This window comes from Oncorhynchus mykiss, chromosome 8, assembly GCF_013265735.2.
Source record: "Oncorhynchus mykiss isolate Arlee chromosome 8, USDA_OmykA_1.1, whole genome shotgun sequence".
NCBI lineage: Eukaryota > Metazoa > Chordata > Actinopteri > Salmoniformes > Salmonidae > Oncorhynchus > Oncorhynchus mykiss.
The window spans coordinates 69,018,307-69,045,608 of record NC_048572.1 but is presented as its reverse complement, the minus strand read 5'-3'; the positions used below and the strand labels follow the sequence as shown (position 1 = coordinate 69,045,608).

The following is a 27,302-nucleotide window of genomic DNA, read 5'->3' as shown; positions in this document are numbered from 1 at the left end:
ACAGGACACAAATGACTGTTGGGAATTATAAACTTTTATTTTTCAATCATTTGGAATACAACATTATTTCATTCATAATGGTTTATTACTTGTTTTATAATTCAGCACATTGTGTTGTAAAATATATGCCATTATCAAGAAGAGTGGGGGTTAGTTTTTGGTCAAAAAGACTAAAATCACCAGCCATTCAGCTAAAAATGTGTTTAATTTACAAAATATTTTCACAAGTATTCCCACAAATAATGTTTTTAAAAACTGATTGTGTATCAATGTTATTTTCAAATATAATCTATTTTGGGGCTTAGTTGTGGTCAATTTGCAGTGTACAAATGATTCTTACTATTTTCCAAGGCAAGGCCATTCACTCCGACAAAAATGGTCCTGTGGCTTAATCTAGTTGCCTACCCCTGTTGTAGATGCTGTGAGTCAAGGATCTTTGAAACAGTAATTGATTCCCTCCCATTCAAAGTAAACAACAACCATGTGTCTACATAAAAACAAAGCTAAGTACAATTTAAAAGCCGTTTTTTTTGTTGGTAAAATGTTATATATTTCAACATTAAATTCCTTTTTACCCAAGTTTAAACAAATCTAAACATTGACATAGATCCAGAATGAATCCTAACAAAACATTCTAACATATTTCTCAATATACCCAGCCTTTATGCCCCCAACCAGATTTAGTTGACAGCACAAAACACCAACTAAACACAATTAATGAAAAATATACCACATCACAAATGTTAACCCCACCTAACCCACTTTCCATCTTCCATAACCATAATAAATGTGCCACATCACATAGGCAGTCTACTCCAATCTACTCCACACCCTCTTTTCTCTGTAAGTGTGTTTAATAATAGAACTGTCAGTTGGAGCTAAAGGTGGTGGAGGAAGAAGTTGTGAATGAGCTGAAACTGGAGGAGTAATCCACACTGGCCCTGCGAGAGCCACTCCTAGACCCTGTACGAGAGCCAGTCCTGGAGCCCGAACGGGAGCCTGGGTTGGACACGTTGTAGGGGCTACTAATGCCCTTGGAGGATATGGAGGAGGCCTGGAGCATCTTCATGCCTTTGCCTTCCTCCACCATGCAGCTATCCATGGCCTCCTTGTAGGAGATCTTCAGCTTGGTTTTGGGGCAGGTCAGGTTCTTGGCGTGGCTCCGCGTGTCCTGGAGCTTCTGGGCTCCACGACCGTCCAGCCAGCCTCGTCGGATTGCCTCCTCGATAGAGGTCTTCTGGCCCGTACCGGGCTCCAGCAGACCTCCTGTCAGGTATTGGAACTCCAGGAATCTCTGTCCGGCCTCATAAGGCAGCCATTTCTCCTTCATGGCCTCGGCCGCAGACATCTTCCTCTTGGTCTTCATGTCCTCAAAGCCCATAAAGGCCTTCTGGGCTGGCTTCAGCTTGGTGGCCATGTCATTGTCAATGATGCTTTGGTGAACAGCATCTTGTAGGTTGAGCCTCTGACCATTTGTGGGGTTGATGATGCCTCCAGTACACGCCTGGGCCTCCAGCAACCTCTGAGCTGTAATGGCGTCCACTAAGCCTCTCCGTAGAGCCTCCGGAATGGTGATCTTTTCCATCGTCTCAGTGTCAAAGATGGCCGCAACAGGGCTCCCTTCGTCAAACTCCTCTGGCGGGGAGAAGATGATGGAGATGTTATTGAAACGCTTGCGGACGGTGGGGGAAGAGGGGCGGGCCTGGGGGGGGCTGCTGCAGGTGGCCACATCCTCCATGTTTCTGGCGGTCATTGTCAACTCGCTGAGGTTGCTATTGCTGGTGATGAGGTCAGCGAACTGAGGGAGAGTCAGGGTTCCTGATCGGTACTGCTCCAGAGAGGTCTGGTCAATGATGCCACGGTCCAGGGAGTCCTGGATGTCATACTGGGTGCCTGTCTTCCTGTCCACCACCACCAGACGGGCTGAACCATCAGAAGCTGTGATTGTGATCTCCTCCCATTCACACTCCTGCTCTGAAAGACTTAGGAAGGTGTCATAGTCAATGAGCTCCTTATGGTAGGCTTCCCTCACGGTCATCTCTATTCCAGTGTCAGGGTCCACGATCACTACCCTCCTCTTACGGAGGATGGTATTCTGGCTGCTCTGCTGAACCGTCTGCTGGGGCTTGGTCTTGTCTCTCAGGGGTAGGAGAACCAGGCCAGTCTTGGGGTCTGTGATGCACCTCTCCTTCAGCTGCAGGTAGGTCAGGTTCTCTTGGGTGTTGGGGTCAAAGAAGCCCTTGGTGTCATCTCCTTCATAGGTCAGGATCTCATTCATCTCCTCGTCGAAGTAGCCCCTCTTGTAGGCGATGTCTACATCGATACGGTGGCTCTCCTTAGGGTCGATGATGCCACCGCTGGCTATCTGAGCCTCAAGCAGCCTGATCCCATGGCCCTTCTCAATCAGATCCTTCTCGATGGCTTGGAAGAGGGAGATGGTCTTGCCAGTGTGTGGGTCTTTGTATCCAGTGACGGCCCTCTCTGCAGACATCAGCTTGTCCTTGAACTCTTTGCCCACAAGGCCTCTCTTCCAGGCCTCATCCACAGTCAGGCAGACATTGTTGACAGGGTCGATCATGAAGCCAGAGGCAGCCTGGGCTTCCAGAAGCTCCAGGGTGGTTCCTTGTCTGAGCAGACCATCCTTCATGGCCTGGTAGAAGGTCATTGCCCTGTTGTTGGCTTCATCATAGATCCCTGCTATACAGTTAGAACCATGCAGATAGTTCTTGAGCTTGTCCTCGATGTCCTTACTGCTGAGCTTGCCCTGGTTCAGCTTTTGTACATCTGTCTCAGTCAGCAAGTTGGATTTGATCAGCTCTGTGACGGACACCTCTCCCCTGAGGCCCTGCACGGTCATGGGCTTTTCCGGGGCTGAGAGGAGCAGCATGCCAGAGGCGGGCTCAATCCTACACTTCAACATTAGGTCACTGTAGCTGATCTTCTTCTCAGTGACAGGATCCAGATAGCAGGCTGGCTTCTTGTTCAGAGCCCTGTAGAGGTCTTCATCAATCAGATTGCGGTCAAGGGCAAGGTCTTTGGGCAGGAAAACACTCAGAACTGGGTCTAGGATTCCTCCAACAGACTCCTGGGCCTGTAGCAACCGGAGGGCTGTCTCCTTGTCCAGACGTTTCAGCTTCAGAGCCTGTCCAATGGACAGCAGCTTGCCGGTGTATGGATCTTTGAAGCCTGCACTGGCTGCTTCAGCTGTCATGAGGGCGTCTCTATCGTCTGTGTCCACCACTCCTCTGGAGGAGGCAGCATCAACAGACATCTTCTCGTTAAACTTGGGGTCCATGATGTGGCCGGTGGCAGCTTGTGCCTCCAGTAGCATTAGGGCACTCTCTTTGCTCAGAAGGTTCTTGTTTTTGGCTTCAGTGATGGACATCCTGCCCTGGGGTCCTCTGACCATGCCTGCAATGACGCCTGTTCCCTTGAGGCTAAGCTGGATGTCGACGGCCACATCCTCCACGGTCCTCTTTCCCTTCAGCAGCTGCTCCAAGGTGGCCTTGCTGATAATGCCACAGTCACACAACTGGTGGGCGGTGACCTTACGGCGAACCCCATCGAAAACCAGTTTAGACGGGTCCACGGTGACCACCTTCTCGTCTGTCTGGGTCTGGATGCTCATGGAGTCAGGTCTCTGCTGACGCCTCCGCAACTCCTTCTCCAGGGCGTCTCTCTTCAGGGCCAGGTCTGACACCTCCCTCTCTGAACTCTGCAGCCTGCCCTTATACCTCTCCTCCACGGTCCTCAGCTCCACTATCATACGCTCCAACTCGCTCTTCAGCGAGAGTCTCTCCCTTTCCATTTTGCCCTTGTCCGAGTCGCTCTGCCTCATCTGGTTCTCCTTCAGTTCGTACTGGCTCTTCCAGTAGGTGAAGTCCTTTTGCATCTTATCTCGTTCTTCTTGGAGACGCTGTTTGTTGCGCAGCTCAGTCTCCAGGGAAACCTTGATGCGATTCAGTTCCTCTTTATAGTGACCCTGTTGGGACCTGTCCTGTTCCAGCTGCTTCAACTTGATGAGAAGGGCGTCCCTATCGGACAGGATTTCAGTGTAGTTGGTCTGAGACTTCTGCACAATCATGGAGGTCTGGATGGGAAACAGAGAACAAGACATATTGGTGACCAGTGTAATTTCAACAAAAAAAAGATGGGCATGCCATTGGTAGTCAATCCATCAGTCCCTGATAAAAAAATAAGCACACAACACAGGATATCTAAGGAAATATACTGAGTGTACAACACATTCCTAATATTGAGTTGCACCCCCTTTTGCCCTGAGAACAGCCTCAATTAGTCGAGGCATGGACTACAAGGTGTCGAAAGCTTTCCAAAGGTGATGCTGTCTCATGTTGACTCCCACGCTTCCCACAGTTGTGTCAAGTTGGATGGATGTCCTTTGGGAGGTGGAACATTCTTGATGCACACGGGAAACTGTTGAGAGTGAAAAACCCAGCAGCGTTGCAGTGAAAAACCCAGCAGCGTTGCAGTTCTTGACACACTCAAACCGATACGCCTTGCACCCACTACCATACCCCGTTCAAAGGCACTGAATGGCACACATATACAATCCATGTCTCAATTGTCTCAAGGCTTAAATATCCTGCATTAACATGTCTCCTCCCCTTGATCTACACTGATTGAAGTGGATTTAACAAGTGACACCAATTAGGGATAATTGCTTTCACCTGGATTCACCCGGTCAATTTATGTCATGGAAAGACCAGGTGTGTATAAAAATGTGTGAATTTCTAGCTAACATTTACAAATGTGGGAATAATGATTAATACATTGTGAGCATAGTGTTTGTAAATGCCTTATACATAGTTTAAAAATGCCCCATAAATGGTTAGCCAAAACCTTAGTGGATCAGAATCAGAATCATAGAAAACACTGAATCATCACATTCAGTGGGGTCCAAAATTAGTCGATCCCTTGATAAAGATGAGAAAAAAAGACTATAAAACAAATAATACCAATACTGAGCCATAGTGTGCGAAATATTTTTTGGGGAAATGCTATATTTCTGAGATAAAGAGATTTGTATTTACACAAAAAAAATGGTTCCCCTGTTTCCAATACTCCAGCACCCTCCCCTTGTGAGGTTAACAACACTGAGACGTTTTCTAAAATATTTTATGAGATTGAAGAATACATTGGGAGGCATCTTAGACCATTCCTCCATACAGAATATTTCCAGATCCTTAATATCCTTCGTCTCTGCTTATGGACTGCCCTTTTCAAATCAAACTTCAGGTTTTCAATGGGATCATGTCCAGAAACTTAGATTTTCTGTTCAATTAACCATTTCTTTACATTAGGGATGAGATATTTTCTGCATATGCATTGCTCTTTCAAAGGTCAAACTCACCGCTGGTGTGCATGGCCAAAGATCCCTATTTTCGTGCGATATGACCATTGCTCCATGTGTAACTCTGTGTTGTTGTATGTGTCGAACTGCTTTGCTTTATCTTGGCCAGGTCGCAATTGTAAATGAGAAGTTGTTCTCAACTTGCCTACCTGGTTAAATAAAGGTGAAATAAAAATAAAATAAAACATAGCGCCGGTTCAAATCCAAGTGCAAATGGCGTTTAGCAAACTCCAGGTGGTGCTTGGGTCAGATAACATGAAAATAGCACTTGTTAAGGTCAACGGCATTTTAGCAAAAAACATGGTTGCCTCTGCAAGGAGGCTGAAACTAGACCACAAGTGAATCTTCCAGCAAGACAATAACCCCAATCACACATCAAAATCCACAAACAAATTGTTAATTGACAACAAAATCAACAAGTATATCAAGGATCTGAAGGTATTCTGTATGGCGGAATGGTCTAAGATCCATCCCAATGTGTTCTCCAATGCTCAGTGGGGCTATCCTCGCAAGGGTAGGGAGCTGGATTATTGAAAACATGTGATCCAATCATTTTTACCCCTATCTTTTGAGAATTTTTTATAACTTCTTGATAAATAAAATATATTTCTATGAGCAATTGTATTAGTATAAAATATATACACTACCGCTCAGAAGATTCTACGGTGTATCTACAGTGTAGATATTGTTAATGTTGTAAATGACTATTGTAGCTGGAAATGGCATATTTTTTATGGAATATCTACATCTGTGTTCCAATAGCACGTTGTGTTAGCTAAACCAAGTTTATCATTTTAAAAGGCTAATTGATTATTAGAAAACACCTTTGCAATTATGTTAGCACAGCTGAAAACAGTCATACTGATTAAAGAAGCAATAAAACTGTCCTTCTTTAGACTAGTTCAGTTTCTGGAGCATTAACTGTAGACTAGTTCAGTATCTGGAGCGGGTGATGTAGGTAAACCCAGGCCTTGCATGTCCCCAGGCACCCTCATTTGTTGACTTCTGTGATCGAAAAAGCATTGGTTTCATGCATGTCAACATCAGAAGCCTCCTCCCTAAGTTTGTTTTACTCACTGCTTATGACACTCTGCCAACCTTGATGTCCTTGCCGTGTCTAAATCCTGGCTTAGGAAGGCCACCAAAAATTCTGAGATTTCCATACCCAACTATAACATTTTCCGTCAAGATAGAACTGCCAAAGGGGGCGGAGTTGCAGTCTACTGCAGAGATATCCTGCAAAGTAATGTCATACTTTCCAGGTCCATACCCAAACAGTTCGAACTACTAATTTTAAAATTGACGCTCTCCAGAAATAAGTCTCTCACTGTTGCCGCCTGCTACCGACCCCCCTCAGCTCCCAGCTGTGCCCTGGACACCATTTGTGAATTGATCGCCCCCCATCTAGCTTCAGAGATTGTTCTGTTAGGTGACCTAAACTGGGATATGCTTAACACCCAGGCAGTCCTACAATCTAAGGTGCCCTCAATCTCACACAAATCATCAAGGAACCCACCAGGTACAACCCTAAATCTGTAAACAAGGGCACCCTCATAGACGTTATCCTGACCAACTGGCCCTCCAAATACACCTCCGCTGTCTTCAATCAGGATCTCAGCGATCACTGCCTCATTGCCTGTATCCGCTACGGGTCTGCAGTCAAACGACCACCCCTCATCACTGTCAAACGCTCCCTAAAACACTTCTGTGAGCAGGCCTTTCTAATTGACCTGGCCCAGGTATCCTGGAAGGATATTGACCTCATCCCGTCAGTTGAGGATGCCTGGTCATTCTTTAAAAGTAACTTCCTCACCATCTTAGATAAACATGCTCCGTTCAAAAAAATTCAGAACTAAGAACAGATATAGCCCTTGGTTCACTCCAGACCTGACTGCCCTCGACCAGCACAAAAACATCATGTGGCGGACTGCAATAGCATCGAATAGTCCCTGCGATATACAACTCTTCAGGGAAGTCAGGAACCAATACACACAGTCAGTCAGGAAAGCAAAGGCCAGCTTTTTCAGGGCAGAAATTTGCTAACTACAAAAAGTTCTGGAACACTGTAAAGTCCATGGAGAACAAGAACACCTCCTCCCAGCTGCCCACTGCACCGAGGCTAGGTAACACGGTCACCACTGATAAATCCATGATAATCGAAAACTTCAAGAAGCATTTCTCAACGGCTGGCCATGCCTTCTTCCTGGCTACTCCAACCTCGGCCAACAGCCCCCCCCCCCCCCCCCCCCCGCAGCTACTCGCCCAAGCCTCCCCAGCTTCTCCTTTACCCAAATCTAGGTAGCAGATGTTCTGAAAGAGCTGCAAAACCTGGACCCGTACAAATCAGCTGGTCTTGACAATCTGGACCCTCTATTTCTGAAACTATCCGTCGCCATTTTTGCAACCCCTATTACCAGCCTGTTCAACCTCTCTTTCATATCGTCTGAGATCCTCAAGGATTGGAAAGCTGCCGCAGTCATCCCCCTCTTCAAAGGGGGAGACACACTGGACCAAAACTGTTACAGACCTATATCCATCCTGCCCTGTCTATCTAAGGTCTTCGAAAGCCTAGTCAACAAACAGATCACTGACCATCTCGAATCCCACCTTACCTTCTCCGCTGTGCAATCTGGTTTCCGAGCCGGTCACGGGTGCACCTCAGCCACGCTCAAGGTACTAAACGATATCATAACCGCCATCGATAAAAGACAGTACTGTGCAGCCGTCTTCATCGACCTGGCCAAGGCTTTCGACTCTGTCAATCACCATATTCTTATCGGCAGACTCAGTAGCCTCGGTTTTTCTAATGACTGCCTTGCCTGGTTCACCAACTACTTTGCAGACAGAGTTCAGTGTGACAAATCGGAGGGCATGTTGTCCGGTCCTCTGGCAGTCTCTATGGGGGTGCCACAGGGTTCAATTCTCAGGCCAACTCTTTTCTCAGTATATATCAACGATGTTGCTCTTGCTGCGGGCGATTCCCTGATCCACCTCTACGCAGACGACACCATTCTGTATACTTCTGGCCCTTCCTTGGACACTGTGCTATCTAACCTCCAAACGAGCTTCAATGCCATACAACACTCCTTCCGAGGCCTCCAACTGCTCTTAAACGCTAGTAATACCAAATGCATGCTTTTCAACCGTTCACTGCCTGCACCCGCACGCCCAACTAGCATCACCACCCTGGATGGTTCCGACCTAGAATATGTGGAGATCTATAAGTACCTAGGTGTCTGGCTAGACTGTAAACTCTCCTTCCAGACTCATATCAAACATCTCCAATCTAAAATCAAATCTAGAGTCGGCTTTCTATTCCGCAACAAAGCCTCCTTCACTCACGCCGCCAAACTTACCCTAGTAAAATTGACTATCCTACCGATCCTCGACTTCGGCGATGTCATCTACAAAATAGCTTCCAATACTCTACTCAGCAAACTGGATGCAGTTTATAACAATGCCATCCGTTTTGTTACTAAAGCACCTTATACCACCCACCACTGCGACCTGTATGCTCTAGTCGGCTGGTCCTCGCTACATATTCGTCTCCCGACCCACTGGCTCCAGGTCATCTACAAGTCCATGCTAGGTAAAGCTCCGCCTTATCTCAGTTCACTGGTCACGATGGCAACACCCACCCGTAGCACACGCTCCAGCAGGTGTATCTCACTGATCATCCCTAAAGCCAACACCTCATTTGGCCGCCTTTCCTTCCAGTTCTCTGCTGCCTGTGACTAGAACGAATTGCAAAAATCGCTGAAGTTGGAGACTTTTATCTCCCTCACCAACTTTAAACATCTGCTATCTGAGCAGCTAACCGATCGCTGCAGCTGTACATAGTCCATCGGTAAATAGCCCACCCAATTTACATACCTCATCCCCATACTGTTTTTATTTATTTACTTTTCTGCTCTTTTGCACACCAGTATATCTACCTGCACATGACCATCTGATCATTTATCACTCCAGTGTTAATCTGCTAAATTGGAATTATTCGCCTACCTCCTCATGCCTTTTGCACACATTTTTTTTCTACTGTGTTATTGACTTGTTTGTTTACTCCATGTGTAACTCTGTGTTGTTGTCTGTTCATACTGCTATGCTTTATCTTGGCCAGGTCGCAGTTGTAAATGAGAACTTGTTCTCAACTTGCCTACCTGGTTAAATAAAGGTGAAATAAAATAAAATAAAATTAACATTTGTGGGTTCGATTACAGGCTCAAAATGGCCAGAAACAAAGACCTTTCTTCTGAAACTCGTCAGTCTATTCTTGTTCTGAGAAAAGAAGGCCAGAAATTGCCATGAAACGGAAGATTTCGTAAAACGCTGTGTACTACTCCCTTCACAGGACAGCACAAACTGTCTGTAACCAGAATAGAAAGAGGAGTTTTATTTATTTTATTTTATTTCACCAGGTTAACAAGGTTGAGTTGAGAACAAGTTCTCATTTACAACTGCGCCCTGGCCAAAGTGGGAGTGGGAGTGCGAGGCCCTGGTGCACAACTGAGCAAGAGGACAATTATATTAGAGTGTCTCACAAGTCCTCAACTGGCAGCTTCATTAAATAGTACCCGCAAAACACCAGTCTCAACGTCAACAGTGAAGAGGCGACTCCAAGATACTGGCCTTCTAGGCAGAGTTGCAAAGAAAAAAACATATCTCAGACTGGCCAATAAAAATAAAAAATTAAGATGGGCAGAAGAACATAGACACAGGACAGGGGGAGATTGGAGAAAAAGTGCTACGGACAGACAAATCTATGTTTGAGGATTTCGGATCACAAAGAAGAACATTCGTGAGACTGAAAAAGATGAAAAGATGCTGGAGGAGTGCTTGACGCCATCTGTCAAGCAATAGTGGAGGCAATGTGATTGTCTGGGGGTGCTTTGGTGGTGGTAAAGTGGGAGATGTGTAAAGGGTAAAAGGTATCTTGAGGAAGGAAGGCTATCACTCCATTTTGCAACGCCATGCCATACACTGTGGACGGCACTTAATTGGAGCCAAATTCAGCCTACAACATGACATTGGCCCAAAGCACACCTCCAAATTATGCAAGAACTATATAGGGAAGAAGCAGTCAGCGGGTATTCTGTCTATAATGGAGTGGAAAGCACAGTCACCGGATCTCAACCCCATTGAGCTGTTGTGGGAACAGCTTGACTGTATGGTACATAAGAAGTGCTCATCAAGCCAATCCAACTTGTGAGAGGTGCCACACCCTGATCTGTTTCACATGTCCTTGTGGTTGTCTCCACCCCACTCCAGGTGTCGCCCATCTTCCCCATTACCCCCTGTGTATTTATACCTATGTTCTCTGTTTGTCTGTTGACAGTTCGTCTTTTTTGTCAAGTCAACCAGTGTTTTTGTTCTCAGCTCCTGCTTTTCCCAGTCTCTCCTTTTTTCTCGCCCTCCTAGTTTTGACCTTTGCCTGTCCTGACTCTGACGCCTGCCAGACCACTCTGCCTGCCCCTGAGCCTGCCTGCCTGCCGACCTGTACCCTTGCCCTTGCCCCGGCTCTGGATTGTTGACCTCAAGCTACATCCCTGCGCCTTCTTCTCCCACCACCTCAACGCCACGGAAAATAACTACAATTTGGGGAATTGTGAGCTTCTCGCGGAGAAGATGGTGTTGGAGGAATGGAGGCACTGTCTGGAAGGGGTGGAACACCCATTCATTGTGTGGACCGACCATAAGAACCTGGAGTATCTCCGCACCCACCGCCAAGCACCTCAACTCCAGGCAAGCCAGATGGGCCCTGCTGTTCAAATGGTTCAACTTCTCCTTCTCGTACCAGCCTGGATCCAAGAATGTCTTGCCGGATGCACTGTCCGCCGCTATAGCCCCACGGGTACCACCCCGGAGGCCGAGGCAATCCTTCCCACCTCGTGCCTGGCGATGGCACTCAACTGGGGTATAGGGAAAAAGGTCGGGGAGGCGCATGCCGTCAACACTGCGGTCCTGGAGGGGGCCCGTTGTGCCGGGCTTGCCTGCCACCCAGGCTCCCGTCAGTCCCTGGCCTTCGTGCCACAGTGCTTTTGGTGGCCTTCAATGGTTCCAGATGTCTGCGTGTTTGTCTCCGCCTGCACGGTCTGTGCTCAGAATAAGACTCCTCGGCAAGCTCCGACTGGTCTTCTGAAGCCACTGCCTGTCCCTCACTGACACTGGTCCCACATATCCCAGGATTTCGTCACAGGTCTCCACCCGTCTAAGGGCAACACTGCAATCCTGACTGTGGTTGACCGTTTTTCCAAGGCTGCTTACTTCATTCCTCTCCCCAAACTACCTTTGTCCAAGGAGATGGCCCGGCTCATGGTGCAGCACGTCTTCCAGATCCATGGACTACCCGTGGACACGGTCTCTGACCGGGGGCCTCAGTTCTCGTCCCAGTTCTGGAAGGTGTTCTGCGCCTTCATTGGGTCGTCGGCCAGCCTGTCCTCTGGGTTCCACCACTCCTCCATTGGCCAGTAGGAGCGAGCCAACCAGGATCTTGAGACTACTCTGTGCTGCCTGGTCTCCGCCAACTCCACCTCCTGGAGCCAGCAGCTGGTGTGGGTCGAGTACGCCCGCAACACCCTTCCCTGCTCAGCCACGGCAGCCGTCCTCAAGACCACCTTCAGGTATCGATGACAGGCGGATTGCCATCGGACCCTGAGTTGCCGGTATTGTCTCAGACAGAAGGTATGGCTATCCACCCAGGATCTGCCCCTCCGGGTGGAATCCCGCAAATTCTCCCCCCGGTTTATCGGCCAATTTCCCATTTCCAAAATTATTAGCCCCTCTGCTGTTCGTCTTCTGTTTCCCCGTACCCTTCGTATACAATACCACCTTTCATGTGTCCAGAGTCAAACCTATGTCTCACAGCCCTGAAGGTTTGACCTCTGGGCAGGGAGTTCCAGTACCTGGTTGACTGGGAGGGTTATGGCCTGGAGGAGAGGTGCTAGTCCCCACCAGGGTCCTCATTGTGGATTTTCAACGCTGACACCCTGGTCAACCAGGTATGCGCCTAGGGAAGGATGCCAGATGTTGCCCCTAGACGGGGGTGTACTGTCACACCCTGACCTGTTTCACCTGTTCTTGTGATTGTCTCCACCCCCCTCCAGGTGTCACCCATCTTCCCCATTATCCCCTGTGTATTTATACCTGTGTTCACTGTTTGTCAGTTGCTAGCTCCTGCTTTTCCCAGTCTCTCTTTTTTCTCGCCCTCCTGGTTTTAACCCTTGCCTGTCCTGACCACTCTGCCAGACCCTGACTGCCAACCTGTGCCTTTGCCCCACCTCTGGATTGTTGACCTCTGCCTACCCTGACCCTGCCTGCCGTCCGGTACTGACCCCTGCCTGCCTTGACCTGTCTATTGCCTGCCCCTGTTGGACTATTAAACCATTGTCAATTCGACGTGTCTGCATCTGGGTCTTACCTTGATTCCTGATAGGATGTGCTTCAGGAAGCATGGGGTGAAATCTCTTCAGATTCCCTCAACAAATTTACAACTAGAATGCCAAAAGTCTGCAAGGCTGCAAATTACTTGACGAAAGCAAATTTTGAAGAACACAATTATTATTTCAATTAAAAATCATTATGTATTACCATGTCAACATCTTGACTATATTTCCTATTCATTTTGCAACTAATTTCATGTATGTTTTCATTGAAAAGAAGGACATTTCTAAGTGACCCCAAACTTTTGAACGGTAGTGTATAACTTTTTTTGACCATTCACTATAGCTCAGTATTTGTATGATTTTTTTTCATTCATCCTTATTAAGGGATCCAATAATTTTGGACCCCACTGTAAATTATTTGAACTTAATCCTCCCAGTGCCACTCATTCGTTCATGCAGATTTGTTTGAATTATTTGGAATTTGCCCCTCAGATCAATCAAAATACCTCTATGGATTGCTTTTGGACTTTGTCCAAATCCGACTTTAGCTTTTCCCTCTCCTTGGTCAGGTCCTTGATGAGGGCTTGGAGTTCCAGTGTCATCTTGCTACTGCTCTGCAGCTGGACATGCAGGGATGAGATCTGGGCTTGGCTCTCTCCATCAACACTATCTCTGTTAAGTTTCAGTTGCTCTTTCTCCTGCTTCACTCCTCTCAGTTCCTCCTCCAGCCTCAGCCTCTCCTTGGTCAGATTCTGAGTAAGGCTCTGAAGTTTCTCAATCTCTGTGGTGGCATCATTGAGCAGCCGGCTCTTCTCCTCTATGGTTTTGTAGAGGCTCTCGTTGCGGAGATTGACTTCACGGACCTTCCCCTGCTCTTGGAAGAGCTGCTGTTGGAGAGCCTTTAACTCTGCAGATGCCAGTGCCAGGTGCTCCGTGGTGGCCTTGTGCTCCCGCAGGCTCTTATCCAGAGCCTCCTGGAGAGCCCTGAGCTCCTGTTCGTACTTCCTCCCTGAGGTGGAAACCTCTTCCTGCCTGGCCCTGAAGGTGTTGAGGGTGGTGGTGTGTTCTCTGCAGCTCTGGGTCATCTTCTCCAGCTCAGACTCAATCCTCTTCCTGCGGGTGAACTCATCCTGGGTTGTTTGCTTTTGCTTCTCCATCTCCGCTTCCAGACCGTCCACCATAGCCTGCAGGTCCCGGATGCGGCTCTGCAGCCTGGTGGCAGTTGTCTCAGCCTTGGTCCTCTCGTTGGTCTGCTTTTCCAGCTCCACTCGGACCAGGTGGATCTCCTGCTCTGAGATCTTGAGCTTGTTGATGACCTCCCGAGAGGTGGCATTACTGGTCTGCAGCTCAGTGTACGACTGCCTGAGCTTGGTGAGCTCAATCTCCAGGGCACTTCTCTTCTTGCCCTCCTCCTCCAGGTTGTGTGTCAGAAGAATGATCTGCCTGCTCTTCTCCTTGCTGCTCCTGGTGGCCTCGGCCAGCGCCTCCTTCTGCCTCAGCTCCTCCTCTCCTCTCTGGGTGGCCACAGTCTGGAGCTGTATCTCCAGCTCTCTCCTCCTCCTCGACTCCTCCGTCCCTGTAGACCTCTGCTGATGGGCCTCATCTTCTGCCTTCCTCCTCATCGCCTCAGTCTGAGTCACAGACAGTCTCAACCTCCTCAACTCCTCTTCAAGATCCCTTTTATCTGATTCTAGTCCCTCACACTGTAGTTTGAGCTCGGCCGTGTCCTCCTGTTTCTGCTGAGAAGCCTTGAGGATGGTGGTCTTGGTGACGTGGATCTCCGACTCAAAGGTTTGCTTAAGGTTGCTCATCTCCTGGTTGCACTGGGTTCTTACCTTAGAGATTTCCTGCTCCGCCCCACGCCTCCTCGTGGCCTCCTCCTCCAGCTGCATCCTCAGCCTCTCCAGCTCGCGCTCCTTGTCCTTCACTGCCTTCTCCAAGTCGATCTTGGACCAGTTGAGCTCGTCCAGCTCCTTCTGGCGCCGGCGCACGGCCGCCTCGTACTCTTCCTGCTGGCTTGTATAGCGCTCCTCAGCCAGCCTCTTCTTCCTCTTTTCCTCGTCCAGCTGGTAGGTGAGACGGGCCAACTTGTCGTTGAGCTCAGTCAGCTGGCTGCTGGTGTTGTCCAGGTTCTCCCTGGCCACGCTGACCTGCACAGCTGTGGTCCTCTTCACCTCCTCCATGGAGATGAGTTGTTCTTTAGACTGTGAGAGCTCCAGCTTGTACCGGGACAGGGCGTCCTCTAAGGAACGGTTCTTCTGGCTGTGGCCCCCGATGTCCTCCTTTAGACGACGAAGCTCCTCCTCCAGCATCTCAATCTTGGTGTTCCTAATCTGAGGAGGGAAAAAGTGTCGCAATGAGATAGTAGTTGACCAGAAAAACAGATTTAGGATCAGATTACCCTAATCCAATCGTAACCAGGGAAAGTCATATCACTAGAAATGTATAACGTACAGTCTTATTAGGAGGGAACACATATATTACATATTGCAAACCCATTATTCTTATGATTGTGCCTTCACACCCTTACCTTCAGTTCCTCCATGTTCTTGAGCATCTCCCCCAGGAACTTGTAATAGTCACTGGAGCGGGTCAGGAGCTCAATGTAGCGAGACTGGAGGTCAGCACCCTAGTGGAGTTAGTTATAGAGTTTATAAATAAACAAGCAGCCACAAAAAACAGCCACTACAACAGAGTTCATTGGAAACATTATTTGCCAAAATGTAGGATACTTTTTTAAATAGAGACAAATCTATCCAAAAAACAAGGATTACCACATTTGGATTAACATAATGGTAATGAATGGCCTTATGCTACCTCAGGCGTCATGATCCCATTTACCCACATTAGCAGGGTAAAGACCAGTCACTGTATTGATAAAACATCTAGGATCTGCCCCCCTGTCCATATAACCGTATTCATTATGCTCTAAAAAGATAAACTGATCCTACTCTGAGACGCTTTATGAATACAGCCCTGATATATTTTTAACACTGTCTACTGCTGTTGGACAGGTTGCTCCATTACCTCCTGTCTGACCACAGTGGCAGGGGACTGGAGCATGGTTCTCTTGATAGGGATGTTCAACAGGGTCTCCAGTCCTGCACTGTAGGAGGCCAACTGCAGCTCATAGTCCTGGAATGAAGTAGCACCATGTGTGAACACAGGCACTTAGCATTTGTATTGTACATGCTACAGTATGGAAGGGTTTTAGGTGCTGATGTGGTATTCAAACTGGTAAGATACTTTCAGTGACAACCACATTGAAGGTGTCGAGAGAATGACAGGCTGTGAAAGAATGGCATTCACCTTAATGGAGGCAGCGCAGGTGTCCGCATCCTTCTGTACATCCTCCACCTTTTCCTTCTTCCCTTTGATCTCACTGTGCAGCACCTGTCCATCAAACATACTGGGCTTGTCACGAGTGCATTAGAAACTATCAATCATACCTGAAACAACCAGTCAGTGTCTGTACTGTACAGAATTGCACAACAACAATAACAATATATATTTTGGGGATGCTGTGCAGTGGCCTACCTTCTGTTGGTTGAGGTGCTCCATGACAGCCTGGATGTTGCTAAACTTGGCTGTCTGCAGGGTGTCCTGGCGCTGTCTAGCGTTGTCTATCCACTGGTCAACCACTCCGCTGCTCTGCTGGAAATGTCTCAGCTGTTTCTCCTGCTTCTCCAGGTCCCACACTCTGATGAGAGAGGATGTAATTATGCCCCCAGCTTCTGGAATAGCCTGACAGAAGACCTGAGGAGGGCCGAAACTATGGACATATTTAAGAGATCTTAAAACACACCTTTTAAGATTTTATTTTCCTTAAGGTGCTTTTTAGTCATTCAATTTTTATTGTTATTCTTGTTTTTATCCTCTTAAGTGTGCTGTGTAGTAAATATAAAGGATTTTATTTTCATCGTTTTTTATTTGTTTTTTCCTGTGAAGCACATTGCATTGCATTCCATGTCTGAAATGTGCTGTATAAATAAAGCTTGATTTGATTTAGTGGAAATAATGAGGGAGAAGAGGAACAGTTAGTCCCATGGTCAATAGAGTTGCTGAGGATCCACTACATGGGCATAGAAGCGACATCAGAACTGAATACGTATCATGGCCTGGGTATTGCAGAGTTTGTGAGAGTGTATGTGAGAAGTGGCTGTTTAGAGATCTAAGGGTCCTCGCCTGCTGTCGATCTGGGTCTGGATGCGTCTCCAGCGGTCAGACATCTGGGTCACCAGATCAGCGTACTTGGACAGGTCCACATCACACTTGTGTAAGGAAGCTGAGATCTGACTGTTCACGTGGACTGCATTGGCCAGGTCACTCTCCATGGCCGTCAGAAGGTCTCTCTTATGTTCCAGGTCAGACTTCATTTGCTGTAGTGGAAAGAAAACAGGCAATGCTCAAGACACACTATTGGACACTGATACGAATCTTGCTGAAACATACTCCCTCTCACAGTTCTACAATACTAATACACAATTAGAATATTGAATTGCAAAAGCAGTATATACATATATTATTTGGCAATATTACACAGCTCACAATCAGAATTGATTGACAGATAGTTTATCTAACTGACAGATATGAATTGACAGCAGTGGTGATTGATGGTGTGTCTGACCTTGAGTGTAGCTCTGTAGCGCTCCAACTCGTTGAGATCCAGGGAGGTGGTCTCCTTCTCAGTCAGACGGGCCTCGTGGACCTTGATGACATCCTCAGCCTGGATGAGGCTCTGGTGCAAGTTCTGCAGATATGACAGTCTACCCAGGGAACACATACACACAGAGACCACGTCACAAAACCACTTCAATAAACAAGACCTTTCAACAGTGAAACAACAAACAACACCACAACAAACTACAACAATTTCACACAGGTGAAACATACCCTCAATAAACATTTGCTAAACAGTTTGTTTTCTCATCTACTTCTTAACATAGGAAGAAGACTAGGAGGTAGGAGCTCCTGTGAGAGCCGTACCTCTGGAGGTAGGCAGAGGACAGCCCCTGCAGATCTCCCAGTTTCTGGTTGAGGAGATCCAGCTCTTTCCTGAGGAACTTGGCCTGCTCCGAGTCTGCTGCCGTCCCCTCCAGCTGCTTCACCACCCTCTCCCTCAGTCTCAGGTACTCATCACGCACACCGTCCAGGTCATTGTGTATGCCCTGAGATTCAGGAACGAGGGTTAGTCCATCATATAGAAGAGTTTGCATTTAAGATGATTGACATTATTCAATGAGAAAGACACTGTGGCCATCTATTGGCTATCTTTGAACACTTTAAATGAATCCAATATTCAAATTGGATAGGATTGACCACACAGGTTCCCTTACATTGCGTTCACCTATCCAGTCATGCTATTTCATAAATTACATCAAAGACAGGAGGAAGAAATGCGAAGGTGTATGTTTCTCACAGGCCCATTTCATCTATTGAATGAATGATGAGATGCAGTTGCATACCTCCAGCTTCAGGAGGTGCTGTGAGCACTCCTGCACACTGTTCTCCCCCAGGGAAACATGGAGGTGGTGGCTGAGGCCTGATTCAGCCAGCTCCAGCCTGCGTCTGAGGGCTTGGAGGTCACTGAGCAGGGTCAGGCTCATGTTAGAGCCCTGGGTGGAGATGCTGGTCTCCTTCAATGAGGTATTGGTGATCTTGGTAGTGTTAGCTTTGATGGGCGGCTCAGGCTGGACCACCACCACGTTGGATTGATCTGTGAAATGAAATGGAACCAATTTGAATTTAGTGGACTGGCATCGAATTGAGTAGCCATACATATTCCTATTATAACTGACATCCAACATAATCTAATTGACTTCTTGGCAAACATCTGTAGCAATTGGGTCACAGTATCCACTGGTTATTATTCAATTAATTCCATTAACATTTCTGACTAATTCAGTTGAACTGATGCAGTTTGTAATGTAGATAGGGAAGGCGTTAAGCCATCTAAGAAGCTCCACTGGGTAGACTAGGCACCCTTGGACTCACTGTATGTAGGCAGCCCTATGACCAGTGTGTCGTAGTGGCTCTGGGCTCCAGAATACTGGCCCTCCATCTTCTTCTTCTCATCCTCTCCAAACATCTCAGAGCCGTGGCTGTTGCGGAGGAACTCCTGGTAGTGAGTCTCCAGACTCTTAATGATGTTACGGTACTCCTCAGGACGCATCTGGGACAGCTAGGAGAGAAAGTGATGGAGAGGAAGGAAGAGTGAGATTTACAACTACTGTGGGCTAAGAGGGCTCATTAAACATCTACTTACTTCTTGTTGTGGATGAAAAATAATGAGATGTTAGAGTTAAATAATGTCTAAATAAGACCAACACTTGAGATGTCTAATACTCAAACACAACGTTAAATATCTCCAAATGGTTGTGTTGTATTGCCACCTAAAACCTTTGTTCCTTGTTCATGTTGTGAGAGTAGCACTATTGATTGGTGTGACAGATTGTCAGCAGTGTAAGTCATAGTCTTGTTTAAGGCCTTACCATGGTGAGGGTGAGGGAGTTGATATGGTTGATGTCTTTGACACAGTACTGCCAGGAGATGAGGCTCTTGATGTTGATGTAGAGCTGATTCCAGATGCCCATGATAGCCTCATAGTACTGTTCATTCCTGCAATACACAACATAGGATCAGTTACTAATCTGTTTGTGTCATAACAGTGTAAAGTCAGTTGATATATTCTGACACCAGCATTTATTAAATTATTTGTAAGTACTGTAATGTCATTTTTATGGCACTGTTATTTAGTCCATTTAAATGGCAATAATGTCATAGTGCCAAGCAGTGTGGTTGTCGAGGGGGTCTTACTTGTTGGCCAGGCCGATGCTTAGGGGATTGGGCGGGGGGATGAGGAGACACACAGATGGGATCAGCATGTCCAGACCTCCAGGACCCGTCACGTGCCACTTGCTGCGCTGGGAGTTGTCCTTCAGGATACCCTCGTCCCCCTTTAAGATCCCTTTCTGTAGGACACACAGAACACATGCAAAACAGTGTAAACTCACTACTGTTGCGGATCTTCTCTATGCAAATGTTGTATGTGTGTGTTAGGGGTGGTAGTATTGTAAGAATTTATATAAGGGACATCAGTTCATGGGTTAACACTTTAAAATGTGTGTGTACGTATGTGTGGGTGCTGACCTGGTCCTGTTTGAAGTCACACAGGGCCTGCACTATAACAGCTGTGCTGCTCTTCTCTTCAGGGTTACGTGGTCTCAGCCTCACGATGCTCTTGGACTTATTCACCAGGTGCTTCACCTGCCTCTTATTTTCCATGACCCTCTCCTTCTCTCTCTGCATGGGGAAGCAAACACACAGGTCATGTAACGGTCACAGAAACAGGACGTGTCCTATACCTTTCCCTGAAGAATATGGTATCACTATTTTAAATAACTTTAAGCATCCTATATAGTTGTTATATACCCTATGACATTTGCATTATCTTGTTCACATTTCCATTTCTAAATCAAGCCATCCAAACAGGTGAGAGAACAAGTTATCCTCAATAATGAGTAGCAAGGAGGTCAAAGAGGGATATCTGCAAAAATGCTTGCTACTCATATCAAATATTTGTTGAAAATATGATAGTTGTGGGAGAGATCCCATCTGGAAACATTCTCATGTGTCATTCAGTGTTAGGTACCTCAAGGTTCTTCAGGAGCTCAGTGAGGTTCTCCAGAGGTGTTCCTTTATCACAGGTAAACTTCTTACGGATGATCTCATGGTCCTTTTGCAGCTTGCTGTAGGTCTCATTGGCCTCCTTGAAGAACTGCAGTAGAGAGGGAAGGTTAATATAACATGGGATACAGATACTGTGATCTGTGATCTGTGTGTGTGTGTGTGTGTGTGTGTGTGTGTGTGTGTGTGTGTGTGTGTGTGTGTGTGTATCTATGCACACTTTAGTGTTTATGCAAGTATGTCTACGTGTGTATTCACCTGGCTGTAGGCAGCGTTCTCCTTCAGGTGGACATGAATACACTTGGTGATCTGGAGCAGCCAGCTCCACTGGGTTTGCAGAGTGTCCATATAGGCCTGTGAAACAAACAACCCTATTAGTTAGTAGCAACTTCATGAATATTGTAGAACAAAATCATGTTACCACTTCACTGCTTAAAGGGGAGCTAAGCATACAATTATACAAATCCAGTAACTTTCCCAAAATGTTCCAAACGTTACTGGAATTCTGAAAATCTAGCTAAAGTGACTCTCACCTCTATCTTGTCTGAAGCTGGGTGATTGTTCTTCAGGAGACCATCCACTTTCTGCTTCAGTTTGTTCAGCTCCTTCTCTTTCTCCTCCAGGGCACTCATCAGTTTCTGGGAGATAAAGATAGACTGTCTGTGAGTAAACCTACAAAAGGACTACTACAGTATAGTTATACGTCCCAGATGGCCCCTATTCTTTATACAGTGCACTAAAAGGAGTGCACTAAATAGGGTATAGGGTGCCATTTGTGTCGCAGTCTAGGAGGCATATCTCCTCATGGTTACCAGACCTTGATATTCTGCTACTTCATGTTCATTCGTAAGTAGCAGAGTGAAAACAAGACTTTGGAAGTGCGATAACACGAGACTACAGTAGTAAGTGCACTGAATAGATACATTTCATGTCAGTATTGTAAGGCCTTACGGAGTAGCTCTCCTGTTTCTTGGGGATGTAGACGTCGATGTTCTTGTCTCCCCAGTTGAACACCAGCTCCTCCTCCTCTCTCTCGTTGACCCACATGATGGCCCTGGAGATCTCCTCGATGATGTTCTGCAGCTCTCTCAGCTGGCCCGTACGAGCAAATGACATTTTCTGACAGAGGAGAAGATGAACAAAGATGAGCCCAATGAGGCAAGTGAAAACAACTATGAAGAAAGAATGATCAAATAACTTTATTTTGTTAAATAGTTTGTTGTTAATACGGACTCATACCTGCAGACTGTCCCATTCTTGCTGCAGGGAATGGAGGCCACCCTTGTCATCCTTTTGGGCCTGAGTTAAGACACACAGACGATTAGTAGGAACAGAGGTTTTTCATGGCTATATTACCTAACCATGGAGCACCTGTTATAGTCAACTCTATAGTACGCACCATTTCATCCCTGGCGTGATCCACCTCATGGCTCCTCTGTATAGAGCTGTGTAACTTGTTCTGGCTGAGGATCTGCTGCTCGATGGTGGCCGCGTCGTCACCCCACGGAGACGTCTCGATCAAACGCTGCAGACAGACAGACAGATATACAGGCGATAGAGCTTACTCTATTTTCTCAACAACACTGAGTCAAAGTAAAATCATGGCACCAACAGTATGAGGTTTTGCCCGCGTTAACTCAATATGATACACAATAATAGCATTAGTATTACTGAATAACAACCTCTCTGCTTCAGGATTCATTAAAATAAGTACAATTTGGTGTCATGTAGTTAGCAATTCTATTGAGTATTTTCTGGTGAACACCAGTTCATACCAGCTGTCGGACAAAGTGATAAAGTGCTGGCGAAACCAATTATCCGTTTGTGTGGAAGGCTGAACAAATGTGTCCTTCCTAAGTCTATTCTCTAGATGGCAGTAAATAACCGTTAACTGATCAGTGTGTCTGTCATCAGCAGGAAACTATTCCAACTATTCCCCCTGTAGAGTTCACTCCAATCCACTCAGCTTTGATAAGAAAAAGGGTTGAGTTCTGCTCAGTAGCAACTGGCTGGGGGGTGGGTGGGTGGCCAACCACCTCCACCCTGGCCAACCACCTCCACCCCAGCCACCTCCACCCCAGGACTTTTTAAATTGTGGACAGCCTGAGGGAGATATGGTGGAGGGAGATATGTGTGGGGAGAGAGGCTATGTAACAACTCATATACAGTAGGGTCACTAGAGAGGCAGGGAGGGAGAGGGAAGGGGGGAGGGTGAGAGAGATGGGGGATGGGGAGAGAGAGTCAGGAAAGGTTTCACTCTTGCCAATACCTTTATTGACTCAATGTGATAGATAAGGAGACACAGTTCTGTACACAACATGCAGTGACAAAGCCAGAAAGACACAGAGGGAGTTGAAAAAATCTGAGCAAAGAGGAACAAAGGAAGAGCTTAGGTGAGATAATGATAGGGAAGGGGTGAGAGAGAGATTAAGGGATAGGGAGAGAGGGAGAGGCAGGGAGTGGTGTGTGTGAGTGAGTGAATTCGTTGGAAGCAAGGCGTGCAGGGTGTGTTCTCGTATGCATGTAAGTGATCAGTCATGTCCCATATTGGAATGAGTCAGTGGTGAGTGTCAGATTTTACACTCCTCTCCTTCTTTTCCCATGTTCCTGTCTCTCTTGGTAAGTCTCTGTTCCTGTCTCTCTCTCTCTTTCTGAGCGTCCATGTTTTGGCATTGTGGTGGTTTTGTGTTTCAGCAGGTCAGACTCTGCGATAAGATGGGTGTCATGCTTCAACCTCCCTTCACACACACACACACAAACACTCTCTCACACACACAATGTCCTACTGCTCTATACCGGTTTAGAGCTTGGAGATGGGGATGGTATATTGTCTAGGCGGTGAGTTCCAGAACAATGAATCCATCTGTTACACCCTATACAATCAACCTTTATGGGGAATCGCTAAATAAATTATGCAGGTTTTATAATACCTTCTGTTGGCCTATCCAGGACATGGCATCAGCGTAGGACCTCCCTCTCTCCTCCCAGCCAATGCTTCCTCTGTTCTGCCTCTGGGTTGTCCCACTGATGGAGGAGATGATCCCACTCTGCATGCTCTGGAGCTGCTGTACGCTGTAGGGAGGGAGAGACAGGAAGTGTCAGGCATGAAAGATAAGAGGAGATTTGTCCCATCTGTTTTTAAGCACAAATGTAAATGCAAACAAACATGCAAATGCATTTATCAAATACACACAAACACACACTCTCTCTTTCTCTCACACGTACACAAACACAGATGCACTCTTTCCGTCCCTCTCTAACTCTCTCTCACACAGACAGCTGTCCTTGCCTCCTGATGATGATGTCGTTGGGTTGTCTCATTTGCTGCAGCTCTATGGCACATTCATTCAGTTGGTCTATAGTCTCAGAGGACATAGTCATCAGCTTGTCCACCTCCACCGCTGGGCCACGCTGGGGGAGGACAATCATATGGTCAGTACAATAATACACACATACACAATCCAGTACTGTCAACATACCCACACTATCCAAAAGACTGCCCAGTAAGCTGCTACAGATCTGCTACCTTATTTGACCAGTTTCTCACAGCAGGAAAATAATCCTGCAGCAACAGGAAATGTGAATAATTATGTCAATTATAATGAATTGACATTTTTGTAGGGGCTGAGTGATCAAATGAAGATAGCAGACCTGTAAAAATGTCCCCTTCATGGACAAAAAAGGCAAAAAGAGGTATTTTCTATTGAGTAATTCTAGATGAGTGAGATATTATCAGCACAGCTGAAGACCACAGCTGCTACCAATGCTGCATCAACACAGATAAACATGTTTCTGTTGACATAGAAACATCCCAGACATCCATGAAAAAAATATGGCTTCATATTTGTAAGTGAAAAGATATGTCATTATGCTGAAGCTAAAACTATTTAAATTCTGCTCTTCCACAACCAAACATGGTCTTGTGTCAGTGTCTGTGTAAATGCAGTCATGCATGCTTAAGTGTGATTTCATCCATAACTATGCTTTGACCTATGCAGAGTACTTACTGCCTGGAGAATCTGCTGTACTCTCTGCAGGTACTCCCGACACTGGCCTTGCAGGATGGATGCTCTCTTTTGGATGCTCTGCACACTAAACATGACAAAACAAAGAACACCCCATCAAAGTTTGTTATATTGCATTATATTGCAAAACACAGCATCCATTATAATAACTTTCGTAATCTGCATCATACTAATATGAACAATATTAACAAGGTAGTTGATGATCATTCGATGACATCACTTCTTGAGCAATAGCTGGGTGGGGATCGAGTTAAGGTGTGTGTGTGTGGTGTGTTGAACATTTCGAACACGTTTCAGCTCTTGAACACAGCCCGATGGATCTTAATATATTGGCTCTGACCCAGAATATGTGTTGAGTAATGTCTGTGATTGTATTCTGGATAATGTAACCCAGGCTATTGAAACTCTATAGAATACTGTAGTTTTATCATCCAAACTTAATGTCAAACAGCACTTTATAAGGGTATAATGCTATGGATATATCATACTTTTGATTCCTCAAATCAAAGACCATTGATTTCAATGTATTAAATGTGTAATCATATTAATCATAATTAATATTTTTTTTAAATAAACAGTGGATTTTTTGGGGTATTTAATGATCTAATGATATAATGAAAATATATGCAGATAAAATAGACTGTTATTATGTATTTGACAAAACAGAGTTTCATTCATTTTCATTGTATATAATGTGTAATATAATGTGAATGGTCTATTCAACACTTATCTAAAACAGTCCAGGTTGATATTTACACTAGAGTCTGGCACTATAAGGTTCTATCTGAAAAAATATGATTCTCAGATAATTGGCTTTATAGTTCCAAACCCTATTGTTTGAATGGTTTAAGTCATTTAAAAAAAAATCTTGTATACTTTTGAATTTAACATCATGAAATGGGGTATTTATACATTTTGACAAAAATGCAGATTAAAACTTTATAATCTAAAACTCTCGTGTAGGTCTATTGGTCCAATGACATTTTTTGCCACAGTAACGGAATTATGCTGAGACTGGGTTCAAAGTATACCAAACCATACAACTCTATGCACAATGACTACTTTTAACGATTTACACAGAATATTTTACAAAAACACATTTACACGAAGAACTGTGCAGATACAAAGTTTGGTAAGAGAATTACGGTAAAGTGTCCCTCGGTTGTATTCTGTTACCAAACTTTGTGTCTGCACAGTTCTTTCTGTAAATGTGTTTTTGTAAAATGTTCAGTGAACATTGTTAAAAGTAGTCCTTATTTATGGTGGTTGGTTATGGTTAGTTAAACTTTGAATTCAATGGTTTTTGTTTGGTATACATTTTACGTGAAAAATCTGCAAATCTCGGCAATAATTTTGTTACCATGGAATTTCCCCTGTGCTTTATTTAGGCTAACTGTAATTATACATGTAAGGTACACATTACATACCTTGCTCCCCCTCCACCTCCGTAGCCCCCTCCACCTCCCCCTACGTAGCCCCCTCCACCATCCCCTCCGTATGACCCACCAACACCCCCTCCGTAGGCTCCTCCACCTCCACCTCCCCCCAAGGAAGATTTGGAGTAAGTTTGTGAATAGGTGTATCCATCTCCATATTCCTGTTGATAGCCGTTTCCACCGACGAAGACCTGGCTGCCGTCATTCCTGGGAATGGTGAAACTGCCGCTCGTCAGGTCTGGTCGAGAATTAGTCCTCCGAATAATGGTCGGAAGTCTACTTTGAGAGCCGTACATACTAATTTCCAGTCCTGTTTATGATTTGCAATTCTGTTAAAAAAGGTAAATGGTATTGAAAGAAATGTAGTCCTAAACGTCAATGGAGCTCGTCCCTGCGCTCACAGTCGACGACGTCTCCCGTTGCGCCGATATCGTACTACTGAGAACACGGAAGAGTGTTGTTTTTGGACGGAGACCTGTCTCAAAAGAAAAAACGCCCTTGTTACTTTTCGTCAGTGGACTAAATTTCTGGGTGGAGTTAACTTTCTCCTGCTGGGAATAGGACGGAGAGCTGTGCAAAGAATGAACTAATTTGTCACGCTCTTCACAAGATTATTGGGAAGGTCGGGTAACGATAATAACGGTCCTAAACCTTCCATACCTCAAGAATCTTGCGAAGAGCGTTATTGTCTTCACTCGACCTTCCCGACCTCAACAATCTTGTGAAGTTCTTTAATTCTTTAATTGTTTTGGTCTCTCCTTTTTCAAACGGATTGCTGAAATTGATATTAAGGGATTAAAGGCTACTGTGAAATTGTTGGGACAATATTCTCCTCTGTTTGCAACATTAGAAAGCAAAATACGATAATACGGGAAGTAATGTTTTTATTAGTTTAATCAATTCGATTTAGACATAGTGTGCAGCAGATGTCTGAGCAACAGGCTAATAAAGGGAAAGGAGAAGAGAGAAATGGAGGAGGTACACACCCAGTCTGAGTCAGAGGTTAAACTCTGCTCCAGTATGGGAGACTTGAACACATAGGTGTGTGCATGAGTGAGAGTGAGAGAGTGAAAGGGAGAGAGTGTCTGAGAAAGAGATAGTATAGTGGCCTTTGATCCTTTGAGCAGACAATAAATGAGCAATAGGCTATATCTGAACATAGTGTCAACATTAACTCAAAGACAGAAACTCCACACACGTGAATAGATTGTTCTATGCTGGAACAAGTGAAGTTGACCTGAAGTGAGTTACAATACCATCCATAGCCGTGTGATGTAGGGGTGCTGAGTAATCCAAATACAAAATAAACATTTATTGCTGCTGTATGAGCAGCCATTATACCGTCAACATTACGACAATCACATTCTCAATGTTATCGACCACTCCATCTATAACTTACAAATAG

General features: G+C 45.8%; 1 protein-coding gene across 2 annotated transcripts; it reads right to left on the bottom strand.

Annotated features, from left to right (window-relative positions):
* Nucleotides 1-12: 12 nt before the first annotated feature.
* On the bottom strand, nucleotides 13-26,409 carry LOC110530427 (desmoplakin). Of its 2 annotated transcripts, none has more exons than XM_021613485.2 (24): nucleotides 25,889-26,409; nucleotides 24,444-24,528; nucleotides 23,726-23,847; nucleotides 23,367-23,508; nucleotides 21,836-21,961; nucleotides 21,676-21,735; nucleotides 21,388-21,555; nucleotides 20,970-21,074; nucleotides 20,695-20,790; nucleotides 20,402-20,527; nucleotides 19,900-20,052; nucleotides 19,567-19,721; nucleotides 19,242-19,368; nucleotides 18,745-18,931; nucleotides 18,216-18,466; nucleotides 17,737-17,918; nucleotides 17,378-17,516; nucleotides 16,936-17,129; nucleotides 16,288-16,450; nucleotides 16,060-16,143; nucleotides 15,778-15,885; nucleotides 15,281-15,379; nucleotides 13,257-15,083; nucleotides 13-4,090 (listed from the first exon to the last, which is right to left on the bottom strand). In XM_021613485.2, the coding sequence occupies exons 1-24, from the start codon at nucleotides 26,191-26,193 to the stop codon at nucleotides 869-871; spliced, it is 8,226 nt and encodes a 2,741-aa protein (XP_021469160.2). In that variant the 5' UTR covers nucleotides 26,194-26,409; the 3' UTR covers nucleotides 13-868. The 2 variants fall into 2 exon arrangements, with proteins under 2 accessions (XP_021469160.2, XP_021469161.2); XM_021613486.2 differs by having other exon boundaries at nucleotides 14,586-15,083; nucleotides 25,889-26,400.
* Between the last annotated feature and the right edge of the window lie 893 nt (nucleotides 26,410-27,302).